At 40.8% G+C, this 18,907-nt stretch overlaps 1 protein-coding gene across 1 annotated transcript in view; it reads left to right on the top strand.

Moving 5' to 3' along the window:
- LOC126101091 (nuclear receptor corepressor 1) overlaps positions 1 to 18,907 on the top strand; it is a 266,318-nt gene that overhangs the window by 85,409 nt on the left and 162,002 nt on the right. Inside the window, exon 9 of the mRNA XM_049911770.1 lies at positions 3,050 to 3,705. Coding sequence (XP_049767727.1) covers positions 3,050 to 3,705 — 656 coding nt within the window. The remainder of the gene's footprint in view (positions 1 to 3,049; positions 3,706 to 18,907) is intronic.

The following is an 18,907-nucleotide window of genomic DNA, read 5'->3' as shown; positions in this document are numbered from 1 at the left end:
TGTTCTTTGTATGTGTGCAGTGTAGGCCCGCACCCGCTTGTGTTATAAAAACTGGCATGCCCACTCGAGGATTAAGTTTTCAGGTAATAAGAAAGAAAGTGTAGTGACATTGATAGGTTGTATTTTCCCACCAAGTTCACAGGATAATTCAAATACGGAATGTCATTGGTGCTGCTCTGTGAAGAAGCAGTTGAATTACCTACTTAGAGTTCAATGGTTGTTCCTGATGGTGGATTACTGTCTTTTCTAAAGTTGCCTGTATGGTAATCCACAGCAACATTAATCAATTCACTTGGCTCTTGGATATTGTTTGTGAATACTTGCCCCAGGCTGATATTGTTATGTTTTCTCTATTTTTTTCCCAACATTTTGATATCTTCTGATAAAAATATGTGTCTCAACCTGAATACATTGTGCTTTTCTTATCTCTATTTTCTGTCTGAATAATGCACAGTTCTGAATTACCATTTGTACTCAAGGCAATCCCAGTTAAATATACTGAGTCTCTAATTTTTTGTTGTGATTTAGTAAGCAACTGACTAATGATGATAGTTGGTAACTATTCAGTTCGAAATTGTCAGTGGCTCTGATATGAATCTCATCTTTATTGTTTCTGTAAGTTTAAACATTTCTCACCCTGTTTTTGCAACTTATATACCTTTTCATTTCGTTAGCATTTTTGTAATAAATTCATTGAAAATTGATGATTTTCTATCCTGAGACATAGCTGATCATTTTCTTTTGAATCTCTTTAGCTTTATCACAATAATAGATTTTGCTGCCAAAGATAGTTTTGTTTTACACTATCCAGTTACACTAATGTGACCACCTGACAAAGACCTTAATAACCATATTTTGTTGCATGGACCATTGTGAGATGTGTGGAAGAGAGTCAATGAGGCTCTGGAAGGTACTGATAGGGATGTGGAGCAGTGCCAACTCCATTGCCAATCCCAACTGCACTAGGTTTGCCTGTTGAGGTTTCATGGCACCAATAGCCCGATCATCGTGCTCCAACAGATTCTCAGTTGGATTTATTCAATAAGCATGGTGGCCAGCGGAATATGGTAAACTCTCTCTGGTGCTTTTCGAACCACGCACATACATTGCATTGTCGTACTGCTAGATGCCATTGTGCTGAGGAATAACAAATTTCACATAGAGGCGGACATGTTCCCCAAGGACACAGGTGTACTTTTGTTGATCCATTATGCCTTCCAGCAGAGAATGATGAAATCACTCAGGGAATGCCATGAAAACATTATAAAGATCATGACGCTCCATCCTCCTGCCTGGTCCTTCCTGACAATTGTTGCAGGGTCATGCACGCCAAAGGCCGTATGTTCGGTGGATCATAAAATGTGATTCATCTAAGGAGGTCACCTTTCACCACTCAGTGGATTCCAGTTGTGGTATTGGCATGCAAATTCTAGCCTTTGTCACTGGTGAACAGCAATCAGAATGGGTGCATGAACCTGGCACCTGCTGCAGTGGCACATAGGCAGCAAAGTTCGCTGTACGGTTGTTGAGGAGGCACTGTTGGTAGCCCATTGGTTCATCTGGGTGGTCAATTACTCAACAATTGCATGTCAGTTCGCTTGTACACCTCTCCACAGCCATCATTCACCTATGTCATCTACGGCCCTTAGTAGACTATAGATTCCTCGGCACCAGTTTTGGATAGTTCCCTTTTGCCATGAATTGTATACTTCAACCATAGTGGCACGCAAGCATTTTACAAACTTAGCCATTTCAGAAATGTTTCCACCCTTGGCCTCTGAAAGCCAGTGGTTGTGCCTCTTTGGATGTCAAATAAATCACTTTGTTTCCATGTTACGACAATGACTGCACTGTTTTCTGCAGTTTACAAACTTAGCCATTTCAGAAATGCTTCCACCCTTGGCCTCTGAAAGCCAGTGGTTGTGCCTCTTTGGATGTCAAATAAATCACTTTGTTTCCATGTTACGACAATGACTGCACTGTTTTCTGCAGTTTACAAACTTAGCCATTTCAGAAATGCTTCCACCCTTGGCCTCTGAAAGCCAGTGGTTGTGCCTCGTTGGATGTCAAATAAATCACTTTGTTTCCATGTTATGACAATGACTGCATTGTTTTCTGCATTCCCTGACAGGGGTTATGTACCTTCCACCGCTAATGCTGCAACCTGCCATCTGTGACGAGAGGTTACTGCACATTGACATTGAACATAGGCAGTGATCATACTAATGTGTTTGGACCTTGGTATTGTGATATTCCTGCCACAATTCAGGTATTGTTTTGAACATTGCGAGGAACAGGACGGTGCGATGATGATGTTGTTGGGAATAAGTAATTTTGGTTGAATGGGTATTGTTGTGCTGATAAAAATATGAGTGTAACTCCCCCTTCTGTCCCCCCCCCCCCCCCCCCCTTCTTCCTCCTCTACCCGTGTTTTCTAGTTCTGGCCCTAAACGCTGTGCTTTAGCCTCAGCAGATGCGGGATGATTGTCCTTGGACAGGCCCCTGGCTTGCTGTATACCCAAATTATCCATCCCTAAGTCTGGCTGTCCAGACTGCTAAGCCTAGCTCTAGTTCACCCTAAAAGTTTTGCTTTGTCTTAGAGAGTGGCTGTCTTCTTTTTCACGTAGATGAAGTGAACATTTGAAATTTTGGAAGCTGGAGATCCAGTATAAACTTTCCTCTTGATACCATTTCAATTCTCTTGTCTATTTTTAGTGGATGTTAGTTTGGACTCACGAGCACAGTAGTTCTGCAGTTCAAAAAAGTTTGACTTAAAAGAATAAAATTAAATTTGCAGTGTGATTTGCAACACCATAAAGTTTTATTCACAGTGCTTATATGATGGCAGTGCATAAGATAATTTCATTTGGTTAGTTGTCATTTGTACAATGAGTATTTTAGTCTGTTTAATAATTTACACTCTCACATTAACTTCGTGTCATTGTGGTGTAAGGAAGTGATGTTGAAGTGAATGCCACTAGTGCTGCTACTACTGTATTCAGTCACTTATGTAAAAAATAGATTAATAAACAACTTTTCTTCACCACAGATGGAAGACAAGAAGATGCGATCCTATGCTGTAATCCCCCCGATACTCTTGGATGCGAGGCAAAGGCGTGTGACGTTCTCTAATGACAATGGTCGTATCGAAGATTTTACGGCAGAATATAAGGAACGACAATTGCTGAATGTTTGGACCGAGTCGGAACGCGAGTTATTTAAAGAGAAGTATTTGCAGCATCCGAAGAACTTCGGCCTCATCGCCTCTTACCTGGAGCGCAAGAGTGTCTGTGATTGCGTCCAGTATTATTACTTGAGTAAGAAGACAGAAAACTACAAACAGCTCCTGCGCAAATCGCGACAACGGACACGCGCTTCTCGAAACAATCCTCACGGGAAAGTAAGTGGTGCCAGTGGTTCCGGGAGTGGTAGTGGTGCTCAGTCCCTTGCCGATGTTCCCGGTGGTGTGACAACTCGTCTCCAACGAGAGCAGCAACAACAGAAGCAGGAGATGGCGCCGCCTCCTCCTTCACCACCTCCTGTGGCACCTGCACCATCCTCGTCACCTGCTCCGTCCGCAACCACGCCTTTAGCAGTTTCTACCACGACATCTACGACATTAGATGTCAAGGACGGTCGACCCACACCAACAGCGTCACCAGCTGACAAGGAACAGACGGCGTCTGACAAGGATAAGTCTTCGGGGTGAGCAGTATTTAGATACTCTGGTGGATGTAGACTTTGCTTTGGATTTTATTTCTGCTTATTTCTAGGAACATGATGCAGAATAGCTTCTGTGTTATACATCTAAACACTTTCTTTATTTTACCAGTTCACACTTTTCACATACATGTTTTAATACTATGATAGTGGGGTATCTTGGGTAGAATGCAAATGACATTAAAAGCAAAAACTGTTCACAGCAATGAAAAAAACCCTTAAGCAGTAGCTCAGATTTGAACTATTTCAGTTTTTGATGTTGAAGTTTTGTTTGGAATGCGTCAGTGCGATGTTGAGGTACCATAACTATTACAGTGTTTCTGTGGTCTTTAGTCCTAAGACTGGTTTGACACAGCTCGCCACAATAGTCTCTCTGATGGGAGCCTCATCATTTCGAAATAACTACTGCAGTCTACATCCATTTGAATGTGATTACCTTATTCGTCTCTTGCCCCCCCCCCCCCCCCCCCCCCCCTCTCCCTCCCACTAGATTCCCTCCCACTCGTTGCACCACACCAATTTCTTCCAATAGCATCGCGACAGTTGGCTCAAAATGTGTCGTAAGAGCTGATCCCTTCTTTCAGTCAGTTTGTGCCGTAAATGTTCTTCACAGTTTTATTAAGTACCTCCTCATTAGTTATCCAGTCTACCCATCTTATCGGCAGCATTCTTCTACAGAGCTACACTTCAGAAGTGTTTACTCTCTTTTTGCTTGGACTGCTTATCATTAAAGTTTCACTTCCTTAAAAGGCTACATATTAGACAAATACTTTCAGAAAAGATTTGAAAACACTTAAATTTATATTTGATGTTTACAGATTCCTCTTTTCCAGAAATGCTTTCCTTGCTACAGTGAGTCTACGTTTTATAACCTCTCTACTGTGTCCATTATCAGTCTACTGGGGTACACAGCAAAACTGATCAGCTACTTTCAGTGTCTCATTTTCTAATATAATCCTCATAAAATTGTCTGATTTAGTTCAACTACTTACCATTACCTTTGTATTATTTTTGTTGATATATCATAATCTCTTTCCAAGGCACTCTCCATTCCGTTCAGTTGCTCTGACAAGTCCTCTACTGTCTGGTGGAATTACAATGGCATTGGGAAATCTCAGAGTTTTTATTCCTTCTCCATGAACTTTAATTACTGTTTGAAATTTCTCCTTAGTTTCCTTTACAGCTTGCTAAGTCTACAGATTGGACAACATTGTGGATAGTCTACAATCTTGTATCATTCCTTTTTCATCTACTGCTTTCCTTTTGTATCCTTCATCTCATATAGATTGATTTCAGTACAAACTGAATGTAACTTTTTGCTCCCTGTGTTTTGACCCTATATCCTTCAGAATTTCAAAGGCTGTATTCTAATCAACAATGTTTTAAAGGCTTTCTCTAAATCTACAAAGTTATAAATGTAGGTCTGTCTTTTTTTAAACTTAGGTAGCTTCTAAGATAAGTGTGTCAATATTGCCTCATGAGTACCCACATTTCTCCAGAACTCAAACTGATTTTCACTGAGGTCAGCTTGGTCATCTTGCACCTCTTTTTTTTTTTTTCATTCTTTGATACATAATTCAGGTCAGTATTTTGCAACCATGACTTACTAAACTGATAGTTCCGTAATATTCACACCTGTTGGTACCTGTTATCTTTGGAATCGAAATTATTCATTCTTCCTGAATTCTGACTCTTTCATTTGTCTCATATATCTTGCACACCTGGTGGAATAGTTTTGTAGTGGGTGGATTTCTGAAGGATCTCAATAAATCTGAGGGAATATCATCTTCTCCAGGGGCCTTAGTTGGACTTAGGTCATTCAGTGCTTTGTCAGATTCTTCTCACAGTATCATATTCCTGTCTCATCTTCATCTGTGTTCTTTTGCCTTTCTGTAAAATTGCCTTCAAGATCATTTCCCTGGTAGAGCCTCTCTGTACATACCTTACATCATTCAACTTTCCTTTCTTTGCTTAATACTAGTGTACCATCTAAGTTCTAGATAGAGTGGCAAGATTAGGTTTTTCCATTTCTGTCAGGCCTGCTTCCAAAATTTTGATGTTTTTAATTACTGTACATTAATTTTCCTTATGTCTCCAAGGGATTTTTTTGGGGTGCAGTGATATAACCTTTGAAAACAAAATATTTGACTTTTGAATATGATGTAAAATACTTTGATGCATATTTATACTGACTTACAGAATTCTACCAAAAAATTTGTCAGTTTCTTCCAGTGACTGTCTTTGTAAAAAGGTATTAAAAACATGTGAATGTATTTTTCATCAGTTGCCTCAGTTCACATGTAAACAGTATGGAGGAAGATCGGTTTATTGTGAATCTCATTAAGTATGTTAACATTGGCAGTAATTCATGTAATTTACATCATTTCACAATGTACCGAGTTTTGTGGTCAATCAGTGATAGTATATTCTTAAAGTGAAAAGGCTTGATTCTGATGATGACGTGTACACATTTCAAAGTATTTTGAAGTTTGACATGTGTTGAAACAAAATCTTTTGCAGTATCACATGATAATAGTCTTAAGGCCAAAATTGCGATTGTGAAATACAGGGTATCCCAAAAGTTATGACTGGGCTGAATATTGTGAAAATAATAAGGGGCAGGGATGGGGTGGATATGGATATAAGCAGAGAGGATGCATTCAACATGGTATGACCATTGACAAGCAAAGAGGGTGGTGGGAAACTTTTTGGTGAACTGCGAGAGCTGTCCTTCATTGTGCTATCTGCCGTATTGGATTCAGCTCACGTTTCTTCAGTGGGAGGGGCTCGTGTGATACATGTTTGAACGGTAGAATTTGATGAGATAGGTAAAAAGTGATAAAATGTGATGGATCACTTTATGTAGCATGTGTAATTCGTCATGAATCATAACATGAATGGCACACAACACATTACAAAACAAAGTGCATTTCACAGAATGTGTTCTGCACACTTTGTGTGTACCTGAAGACATTTCTGTATCCTTCGGAGAAAGTTTTCATCGACATGATGCTTCACTGCAGGTGTGACATAACTGGCCTTGATAATCCACTGTTCCAGATTCTGCACCTCCACAGGATACACCATGGGCTTCAGGTATCCCCACAGGTAGAAATCTTAGGGGTCAAATAAAGTGAACATTGCGTCCACTCCATGGGACCATGACAGTAGCTGCGTGTCAAGCTATTACTGTACACAGGCACCCTATCCTGCTGAAAGCACAAAGAAAATGTCCCATCTTTATTGAGAACCGTAGACATGACCACTTCATCTGGCAGATAGGTCGCAGCATTAAGCATTTCTGTCAGCAAGGTAGGACCAATGAGATGCATTCACCAAGTGCCGCAATATACTGTCGCTTTGCCACATCCTGAGGCCTGCAGGGAGACGTCCACCTCGAGTTATCCAATGACCAGTATCGCAAGTTGTGGTTTTTGACTTGCCCATTGATGTAAAAATTCGCCTCTTTACTAAAGAGTATGTCGTAAGCAATATTGTGATTGGTGGCTGCACCCTCTGATTAGGGTCATCTTCTACCAGATGTTTTTGGAGTTGCATTTTAAATAGGTGCCATTTCTGTCTCTGTAGGATTCAGTGGATACTTCTCCGAAGAGTGCCACACCATTGTGCCAGTCACCTGATACCTTGGACAGTATTCATGGCCACTGCTGCTAACACTGGCGTGGTTGTAGTCGTGTCAGTTCCTGTGTGGGGATAGCCAGTAAAGGGCTTATCTGCCACCAATCCCATTTCTTGAAATTTTCTGATCAATTTCCTGACGGCACTCTCCGTTCCCTGCTACCTGTGTTGCTAGTTGAAGTCACTGGTAATTGCCTTGGAACTCCGGACACCAGCTAGCAGGATGATTTAGATCCTCTATTCTTCAGTCAGTGGCACATTGTTAACAGCACACCTGCAAGAATGTAAGCAAAATGTGTGAGCATGTTGGATGATAAATTACACATATTATAACAAATGACACATGACTTTTTACCAGTCAAAGTTATAGCAAAATAGACTTCACCATTGTGTTTCTGGTCAAATTCTACACCTAAAACAGTATCACATGACCCGCCCCCCCTGCCCCCACCCCCCTCCTCCTTCTCCTCCTCCTCCCATTGAAGAACTGTGAACTGAATCCTACATGATGGATACCAAGATGACAGACTGCTCTCACAGGTCACCCAGAAAGTTTTACCACACCCCCTTTGCTTATATCAATATCCCCCTCGTCCCTTCCTCTTGCCATTTGTGCGCTATTTAGAGCAGTTCTGACTTTTGGACTTTTGGGCACACTGTAAATAATCTGTACAGTCAATGCTGAAGATGATGTACTTTGTACCCCAGTGCATCCAATCTAGTGTTAATGATCTCTAAATTCATTTTCTTAATGCTCCTTATTCTCATGGATCCTACACTTGAGTGATTTAACATTTGAACATTTTTTGTTTCTATCAATTTGCATTTTTGTTTTTGTGACCATAAGAAATTTTCTCTGTGTTAAAATTGCTTCACATTTGAGATAAAATTTAAATTTTCAAAGATGTTTAAAATCTTCATTGTCAGAGGGTGGCTTAAGCTCCAGCACTAAGGTTGATCCATGGCAGTACGTCTTTGTAAAGAATGTATATGTTTGGGGGGGGGAGGGGGGGTGAGAGAGAGAGAGAGGGGGGGGGGGGGTTGGTGGAATAGTTTTTATCCTGTGGCTACCACTTATTCTGATATCCCTTTTAACTTTAAGACATTGGGAATTCCATTGACACATACAGTTTTGATCAGGATTACCCCCTCATAGGGACAGTCTTGCTGCTTACTGCAGGGTGGGTTTGGGAGTGCCATCTTTCTTCTCCAAACAACTTTGTTGCTTCGTTGATATACAACAAGTCACATTTTATTTCTGCTGTCACTGCATAACATTCCTGAAGCCATGAAAATAATTGCTGCAGAGAGAGAGAGAGAAAGAAAGGGAGAGGGTGAAGCAGTGTGTGTGTGTGTGTGTGTGTGTGTGTGTGTGTGTGTGTGTGTGTGTTGGTCACATTATAGACTGTCGGGGAGTCCCAATTCATTCTCAAATGTATTGCTGCAGTCACGGTTAGTTGTTTAGTTAGTTTCATATTCCATGGATCATTTGCACAATAAATCGTAATGATGTAGAACAAGTCATTTTATATTCACATCAAAATTAGTTTGTAAATATTTCTACATGCTGAGAGTTTTCAAATTGTTTAGTTTTTTGAGTTAGTAATTCCTACTCACCACATTCTACACATTTCAATAATAGAAATTCTTCTATGAAATAGAAGAAGTTGTCAAGAAGAAACTTTTTCAGTCTTTTTTTCTTTAGCTGCTCGTCAGACTGCTATATCATTGGATAAGTGATCAAACATTTTGGTTGCAGCTTTTTACACCCCTTTTTGTGTGCTAAAGTCAACATTAATGTGGAGTAATTAATTTAATATTTTCCTCTGGTATTGTAATTATGCATATCGTTGTACCTTTTGAATGGCAGTTAATTATTTGCAAAAATTTGATGATGAAATAAATATGCTATGAGGCAGTAATCAAAATGCCTAACTCCTTAAACAGATGCCTACAAGATGACCATGTGTGAGCACTACGTTTTATTCTCGCATCATATTTTTTTGAACAGAGTTCCAGAATGTGTTTTTTTCCAGTATAAATTCTCGTCAATATGGATACCCAAGAATTTTGAAGTTTCCACGCTATTTATTATTTTCACACTGTGTTACACTTATAATTGGTGTAGTATCTCTAGATGCACAAAAACAGACTATGTTGAGTCTTTAAAATGGCGAGTGAGGTCATTCGCAGGAAACCGATAAGAATTAATTTTAAGGACATTGTACAAGTATGTATGCTTCGATTCAGTTAGTGAAAGAGGGTACAGCAATCACAGGCAACTTGAATTTATTGTAGAAGGTACAGAGTTCTATTACTGAATGACCATCTTCCATGCTAGAGGTAATACAGGAACCAGTTAGCATACAGTCATGTACATGTTAACATCAAAGTACAATTGTAGAAGTTTCACATGTAAGTGGATATTATATATCAGCACATAAAGGTAACACATTTCAGCCAATTCTTGGACTATACACGTCAAGAGCTCAAATTGCCCTAACATCGCTGTTTACAGTTATCTGGCCTCAGGGTGCATCATACGTGGCGATAGGCCTCTCTGCACATGTTATGTCACAATAACACATTATATATAATAGCTAGTTATTTGTATTATCATGAGTAGCAAATGTATGTATTGTCGATATGCGACAGAAGTGACTGCAACAGTCAGTGATGTTAAAACAGAAAAAAAAATCTTTTCAGCCAAAGTGGTAGTAATGTGATTTACTTCATGCAAGTGACTAATAATATTTATGTAATTGTTATAAATATTGTATCAAAGATGTACAGTGTATATAAATTTGTCTAGAAACAGTACACGTTCATTGGTTTCTATAAAATTTAACGACAGTAGTGAAAAAAAGGATTACATGAAAACAACAGTTGTAGGAACACAACTATGTGCCCCAAGTTATGCTTATGTTAACTAGTCACTCTCTAAGTTATTGTAATTTCTATAATTATGCATCACTACCAGCACTAAAAGAAACATAAGGTACAAACAGATCTTGATTTAAAGTATGTTATTTCAAGTTTAATAAATAATGGAACAAAATTCATCTAAAGTGAATGTGAGTGAGTGACAGCTAGTTGCTGAGCAGTTCAGATGCTTGTACGTGATAAGGTGCCCTTACATCACGAGTAATATAAGGGTAAATGATATTATATTAGTTTACTGATAGACATTATAGATAGCAAACTGTTGATAAACTGCTTCAGTGCATCTAAATTCAATTATGGAAGCTCACAGAGCATACATACTCATAAACAGTGTTGGAGGTGGATAGCCGTAAACATGTCATTCGTGCCAAATCCATGCGTCTTTGGCATTCACCTCTTTTGGTCAACCACGACAGATCTTCAAATCTCAAAAGCCGGTAGCTCTCATGGACACCTGATCACTGAGCAGTCCCCCCCCCCCCTCCCCCCCTCCCCAAGAGATGCTTGATGGCAACTAATCTTGATGTCCTCCAACAAATTCGTTCATCTATCCTCCTCACATGGATAGCCTAATGGTAAGGCAATTGCTCATGAAAAGTGGGATATCCATTATACAGCTGACAGTTGTCCGTATTTAGAATTGTGAATACATTTCATTTCATGTAGAAGTGCTAATGGTTAAGACTTGTAACCATTTCACATGTAAATACAGTTTTCTTATGTAAATTATTAAACCTGTTGACAGTAATATTGATGTCACAGTCATCACCTTTTACTAGAAGCAGTGTATCATCTTCATATGTAAGGTACTATATACAGATATGAATATAATAGAGGGAAACATTCCACGTGGGAAAAATATATCTAGATACAAAGGTGATGAGACTTACCAAACAAAAGCGCTGGCAGGTTGATAGACACACAAACAAACACAAACATACACACACAATTCAAGCTTTCGCAACAAATGGTTGCTTCGTCAGGAAAGAGGGAAGGAGAGGGAAAGACGAAAGGATGTGGGTTTTACGGGAGAGGGTAAGGAGTTATTCCAATCCCGGGAGCGGAAAGACTTACCTTAGGGGGAAAAAGGACAGGTATACACTCGCGCACACACACACACACACATATCCATCCGCACATACACAGACACAAGCAGACATTTGTAGAGGCAAAGAGTTTGGGCAGAGATGTCAGTCGAGGCGGAAGTGCAGAGGCAAAGATGTTGAAAGACAGGTGAGGTATGAGCGGCGGCAAATTGAAATTAGAAATTAGCGGAGATTGAGGCCTGGCGGATAACAAGAAGAGAGGATATGCTGAAGGGCAAGTTCCCATCTCCGGAGTTCTGTCAGGTTGGTGTTAGTGGGAAGTATCCAGATAACCCGGATGGTGTAACACTGTGCCAAGATGTGCTGGCCGTGCACCGAGGCATGTTTAGCCACAGGGTGATCCTCATTACCAACAAACACTGTCTGCCTGTGTCCATTCATGTGAATGGACTGTTTGTTGCTGGTCATTCCCACATAGAAGGCTTCACAGTGTAGGCAGGTCAGTTGGTAAATCACGTGGGTGCTTTCACACGTGGCTCTGCCTTTGATCGTGTACACCTTCCGGGTTACAGGACTGGAGTAGGTGGTGGTGGGAGGGTGCATGGGACAGGTTTTGCACCGGGGGCGGTTAAAAGGGTAGGAGCCAGAGGGTAGGGAAGGTTGTTTGGGGATTTCATAGGGATGAACTAAGAGGTTACGAAGGTTAGTTGGACAGCGGAAAGACACTCTTGGTGGAGTGGGGAGAATTTCATGAAGGATGGATCTCATTTCAGGGCAGGATTTGAGGAAGTCGTATCCCTGCTGGAGAGCCACATTAAGAGTCTGATCCAGTCCCGGAAAGTATCCTGTCACAAGTGGGGCACTTTTGGGGTTCTTCTGTGAGATGTTCTGGGTTTGAGGAGATAAGGAAGTGGCTCTGGTTATTTGCTTCTGTACCAGGTCGGGAGGGTAGTTGCGGGATGCGAAAGCTGTTTTCAGGTTGTTGGTGTAATGGTTCAGGGATTCCGGACTGGAGCAGATTCGTTTGCCATGAAGACCTAGGCTGTAGGGAAGGGACCGTTTGATGTGGAATGGGTGGCAGCTGTCATAATGGAGGTACTGTTGCTTGTTGGTGGGTTTGATGTGGACAGACGTGTGAAGCTGGCCATTGGACAGGTGGAGGTCAACGTCAAGGAAAGTGGCATGGGATTTGGAGTAGGACCAGGTGAATCTGATGGAACCAAAGGAGTTGAGGTTGGAGAGGAAATTCTGGAGTTCTTCTTCACTGTGAGTCCAGATCATGAAAATGTCATCAATAAATCTGTACCAAACTTTGGGCTGGCAGGCCTGGGTAACCAAGAAGGCTTCCTCTAAGCGACCCATGAATAGGTTGGCGTACGAGGGGGCCATCCTGGTACCTATGGCTGTTCCCTTTAATTGTTGGTATGTCTGGCCTTCAAAAGTGAAGAAATTGTGGGTCAGGATGAAGCTGGCTAAGGTAATGAGGAAAGAGGTTTTAGGTAGGGTGGCAGGTGATTGGCGTGAAAGGAAGTGCTCCATCGCAGCGAGGCCCTGGACATGCGGAATATTTGTGTATAAGGAAGTGGCATCTATGGTTACAAGGATGGTTTCCGGGGGTAACAGACTGGGTAGGGATTCCAGGTGTTCAAGAAAGTGGTTGGTGTCTTTGATGAAGGATGGGAGACTGCATGTAATGGGTTGAAGGTGTTGATCTACGTAGGCAGAGATGCGTTCTGTGGGGGCTTGGTAACCAGGTACAATGGGACGGCCGGGATGATTGGGTTTGTGAATTTTAGGAAGAAGGTAGAAGGTAGGGGTGCGGGGTGTCGGTGGGGTCAGGAGGTTGATGGAGTCAGGTGAAAGGTTTTGTAGGGGGCCTAAGGTTCTGAGGATTCCTTGAAGCTCCGCCTGGACATCTGGAATGGGATTACCTTGGCAAACTTTGTAAGTAGTGTTGTCTGAAAGCTGACGCAGTCCCTCAGCCACATACTCCCGACGATCAAGTACCACAGTCGTGGAACCCTTGTCCGCCGGAAGAATGACGATGGATCGGTCAGCCTTCAGATCACGGATAGCCTGGGCTTCAGCAGTGGTGATGTTGGGAGTAGGATTAAGGTTTTTTAAGAAGGATTAAGAGCCAAGGCTGGAAGTCAGAAATTCCTGGAAGGTTTGGAGAGGGTGATTTTGAGGAAGAGGAGGTGGGTCCCACTGTGATGGAGGACGGAACTGTTCCAGGCAGGGTTCAGTTTGGATAGTGTCTTGGGGAGTTGGATTATTAGGAGTAGGATTAGGATCATTTTTCTTCGTGGCAAAGTGGTATATCCAGCAGAGAGTACGGGTGTAGGACAGTACATACAGATGTATTTGCCACTTATGGACTATCTGGAAACAATTAGTTTTCGTATGAATTGATAAAAATAACTGCTAGGTAACCTGATAATACGCTGCCCATACTTAAACCATCTTCTTGTGTGAATATTTCTCCATCGAAAAGCATCTCAAGGAATTCTCTTACATTGCTAGGTAGTATATTTTGCATTAAAAAGTTTTGTTTAATACTCTATATAGTTTCAGTTATTAGAATATTAGTATATAAATTGTCTGTGTGTTTAATGAGATGAATTTCATGTCGTTTGACTCTGATACGTCTTTTGTTTTTTCAGTCAACTCTGAGCTATTTTTCATAGAGTAGCCTGATAGTGAGCAGTAGACATGGACCCTTCCTTGAAGTAACTAGTAAATGCCTTGAGTCTTTTAAGAAAGCACTTTGTACATATCCAGCAATATTCCATGAATATACAGGTTATTAACCAAAACTTTCTGATCCAAAATATACTATCTAATGATGAAGCAAGAGAATTCCTTCAGGTGCTTACACTTATTTTAAATTATAATTATTTTAAATTCAGGGAGAAGTATTCTTACAAGATGATGGTTTCAGAATGAGTAGCCCATTGTCAGGTTTCCTAGTAGATACTTTTTTTTTTCAATTTGTTGGAAAAGAGATTTGATTCAATATAGTCCAGAAGTGACAAATAGACTGAAAAATTACCTTAGATGTGTAGTTGGTACATAGTTAACTATTAAAAGGTGATTACAGTGCTTTTGAAATTGAAATGCTTAGCAAACTCAAGTGGCAGACTCTGCAAGAGAGGCGCTCTGCATCACGGTGTAGCTTGCTCGCCAGGTTTTGAGAGGGTGCGTTTCTGGATGAGGTATCGAATATATTGCTTCCCCCTACTTATACCTCCCGAGGAGATCACAAATGTAAAATTAGAGAGATTCGAGTGCGCACGGAGGCTTTCAGACAGTCGTTTTTCCCGCGAACCATACGCGACTGGAACAGAAAAGGGAGGTAATGACAGTGGCACGTAAAGTGCCCTCCGCCACACACCGTTGGGTGGCTTGCAGAGTATAAATGTAGATGTAGATGTAGATGTAGTTGTAGTCAAACAGACTCATAAATTTCTAGACTTAACCATTAGCATTTCTAGTGATAAACATATCTTTGCTATCTATAGGAAAAGTAGATGTACCAATAGCATTATCAACTGTGTGTCTAACACTCAGAGCCAACATAAGACAGCATTTATCCATTTTGCATTTAACTGGTTAATATAAACCCTGCTTTCCAATATACAATATGAATCCAAGTTGAACACAATCAAATATATTGGGATAGTCAACAAGGAAGTGTTTCTAACACTGATGACAGCAGAGACAATACATTTGTCTACCCTATTAGGGACAGAATTGCTTCCGTTAATAAAAAATGTAAAAAGAACATAACATTTTCAACCACAGATTATCAGGGCTCAGTCTTGAGGAACATTATTGTAAAAAGAAATGTGTACCATGGATTGAGCGTATACAAGATTGAATGCCATGCTGTGGTGTGTGTTACATGAGATGGACTGGCAGACAGTTAGAGGTTAGATTTGGCGAGCATGTAGCTTGAGAGTGGAGTGATACAACTGATAAATCAAATTATGCTGCCCATCTGATTTCAAGGGCCACAGTTCGCCCATGATGTCCTCACATATGAAGATTCACACAGGTGAGTCACAGACATGCACAACAAATGGACTGCCAAACAAGTAGAAATTAAACTACAAAATACATACTTTAAATTGAGATCTGTTTGTATTTTACATTTATATTAACACTGGTAGTGATGCATAATTATGGAAATTGCAATAAATAAATGGGTGATAAGTTAACATAAACACCACAAGTGCACATAATGATGATGTACCTAAAATTGTGGTTTTGATAGAATCCTCTTTCAACTACTGTTGTTCAATTTTGCAGAAACCAATGGATGTGTAATACTTCTAGATACATTTATACACAATGTACTTCCTTGATACAATATGAAGAGCATTGATCATTAGCCACTTATGTGAAGTGGTTCACATTACTACACTGTGATTGTAAAGAATTTTTGCTGCTTTAACATCACTCACTGTTGTAGTCTCTTCCATTGTACTGTATATTGACTGTAAATGTGTTTGTTTATAATGGCTTTTCTTGTGGCAGTATAAATAACCAGCTATCATATACAGACCATTATTGTAACATGTAGGGGCACCATAGTCATGTATAATGTACACTGAGGCTGGTTGTGAGGTAACTGTAAACAGTGGCCTAAGTGTAATTTGAACTCTCAACATGTATAATCTAAGAGGACTATGCCAAATATTGGCTGATAACACATTAACTTTTTTTATCTGCTTGTATGTACATCCTCTTATATGCAATCCAGCCACATTAATGTGACCAACGTCTACATTCGACATCAACGTGTTATAACCTCTCACAGAGGCAGGTAGCAGCACTACTAGTGAAATGTGTGTGATGTGTTTTGGGGCATGCAGAAACGGAGCAGTTTATCTGACATCTAAAAGAGCATGTCATTGGATTTCGGGTCAAGGGTGCAAATATTTATGAAATGGTTAGTCTGTAAACTGTTTACTTGCCACCATGCTTAATATATAACGTGCGTAGCAAATTGGCACTATCCAAAACTGGCACCAAAGTGACGGTGGTTCATACACCACCGGGCATAGATGACGAGGTTAAATGACAGCTGCAGAGATGTTAATGAGCAAATACATAGCAACTGTTGAGCATATGATCGCCAAAATCAACAGAGGAGCTACCAGCAGTATGTCCTCTACAACTATTTAGTGAATGTTGCTCCATATGGGCCTCCACAGCATCTGTGCTTACTGCCGTTCATTGGCAGCAGAGAGGGGAAGGTGCACACAAATACCACAGCTGTGCATCCACTGAATAATGACAGGTGGCCTTTCCGTATGAATTACTTTTTATGCTCTTATTGGACGTGAAATGTCTCAAAGGAAACAACCTGCAGCAATTGCCAGAAGGGTGCAGGCTGGAGGAGGTAGCGTTGTGGTCTGGGGAACGTTTTTGTGGCATTCCATTGGTGATCTTGTCATTCTAGAAGGCACAATGGATCAACACAAGTATGCATCTATCCTTGGAGACCCTATCTGCCATTACATACAGTTTGTTTTTCCTTGGCATGATGCCATCTACCACCAGGGCAATGTAATGTGTCACACAGTTCGCAAAGTACATGCATGGTTGGAAAAGCACCAGGCTGCATTTGCCATACTCTGCTGGTCATCGAGCTCCCTGGATTTAAAGCCAATCGACAGTCTGTGGCATCACCTTAATTGGGCTGTTCGCACCATGGATCTTCAACTGAGAAACCAAGCACAGCTGGCCACGGAGCTGGAGTCTACGTGGCTCCACATTGTTGTCGATACCTTCTAGAACCTTATTGACTTTCTCCTTGCATGTCTCATCGTGGCCCGGGCTCTAAAAAGTTGGTTATTGAGGCTTTTGCAGGCTGCCACATTAATGTAGTATTGAAAATGGGTCAGTCAGTGACCTGAGTCTAGATCTGCTACAATAAACAAATATTGCCACTGATTGCTGTACCTTCTTTCACCAATTCAAATAAATTGAGCACTTCCACGTTTCAGATATAAAAATATGCTTGGGTTGGTTACAGTAGCAGTATCATCCACTAAAGATCTAATTCTGCTTGTTGTGTATTAGATGGAAGATTGTTAGCGTGTATGAATAACCAATGTATATCAACACCACCTGTTGGTAGCTGAGGGTTTCAATTAATTATCATTTATTTCTATAGAAGCTGCACGGTCATCAATGCTATCTGTTCTTTCGAGAACAGTTACTATCTTCATATGTAGTTAAAGGCTACACGGCCATTGACCTTCGTCTGTGCGAATGCGCACAGGTTGCCCAAACTCTTACGGGAATCATCACCTTAGTGTGTGCGAGTAATGAGTGGGTGGGCAAATATCTAGTAGGAACATTACGTTTGTAGATTGTGGACAGTTGGGAATGTGGGTCTCACCGGAAGTGTGCAAGGAATAAGTCCCTGCAGCTGCGCTATTCATCTGTGTCTTTGGTGGCTCAGATAGTAGGAAAAGGAAGAGAAGGAAAAGTAGTAGGTGAATATGGGATGGGGGTAAGGAATGAAAGAGGAAGCCACCTGGTAGAATTTTGCACAGAGCATAACTTAGTCATAGCTAACACTTCATTTAAGAATCATGAAAGAAGGTTGTATATGTTGAAGAGGACTTGAGACAGTGGATGGTTTCAGATAGATTATATAATGGTAAGACAGAGATTTAGGAACCAGGTTGTAAACTGTAAGACATTTACAGGGGCAGATGTGGCCTCTGACCACAATCTATTGGTTATGAACTGTAGATTAAAACCGAAGAAACTGCAAAAAGTTGAGAATTTAAGAAGATGGGACCTGGATAAACTGAAAGAACCAGAGGTTGTAGAGAGTTTCGGAGAGAGCATTAGGGAACGACTGACAAGAACGGGGGAAAGAAATACAGTAGAAGAAGAATGGGTAGCTTTGAGAGATGAAATAGTAAAGGCAGCAGAGGATCAAGTAGGTAAAAAGACGAGGGCTAGTAGAAATCCTTGGGTAACAGAAGAAATATTGAATTTAATTGATGAAAGGAGAAAATATAAAAATGCAGTAAATGAAGCAGTCAAAAAGGAATACAAACGTCTCAAAAATGAGATCAACAGGAAGTGCCAAATGACTAAGCAGGGATGGCTAGAGGACAAATGTAAGGATGTAAAGGCATATATCACTAGGGGTAAGATAGATACTGTCTACAGGAAAATTAAAGAGACCTTTGGCAAAAAGAGAATGACTTGCATGAATAGCAAGAGCTCAGATGGAAACCCAGTTCTAAGCAAAGAAGGAAAAACAGAAAGGTGGAAGGAGTATATAGATAGTCTATACAAGGGCGATGTATTTGAGGACAGTATTTGGAAATGGAAGAGGACGTAGATGAAGATGAAATGGGAGATATGATACTGCGTGAAGAGTTAGACAGAGCTCTGAAAGACCTAAGTCGAAACAAGGCCCTGGGAGTAGACAACATTCCATTAGAACTACTGATAGCCTTGGGAGAGCCAGCCCTGTCAAAACTCTACCATCTGGTGAGCAAGTTGTATGAGAAATACCCTCAGAC

This window comes from Schistocerca cancellata, chromosome 9 (genome assembly GCF_023864275.1).
Source record: "Schistocerca cancellata isolate TAMUIC-IGC-003103 chromosome 9, iqSchCanc2.1, whole genome shotgun sequence".
NCBI classification, from domain to species: domain Eukaryota; kingdom Metazoa; phylum Arthropoda; class Insecta; order Orthoptera; family Acrididae; genus Schistocerca; species Schistocerca cancellata.
Note: the sequence above shows the minus strand (reverse complement) of the source record. Positions and strands in the feature narration are given on the sequence as shown.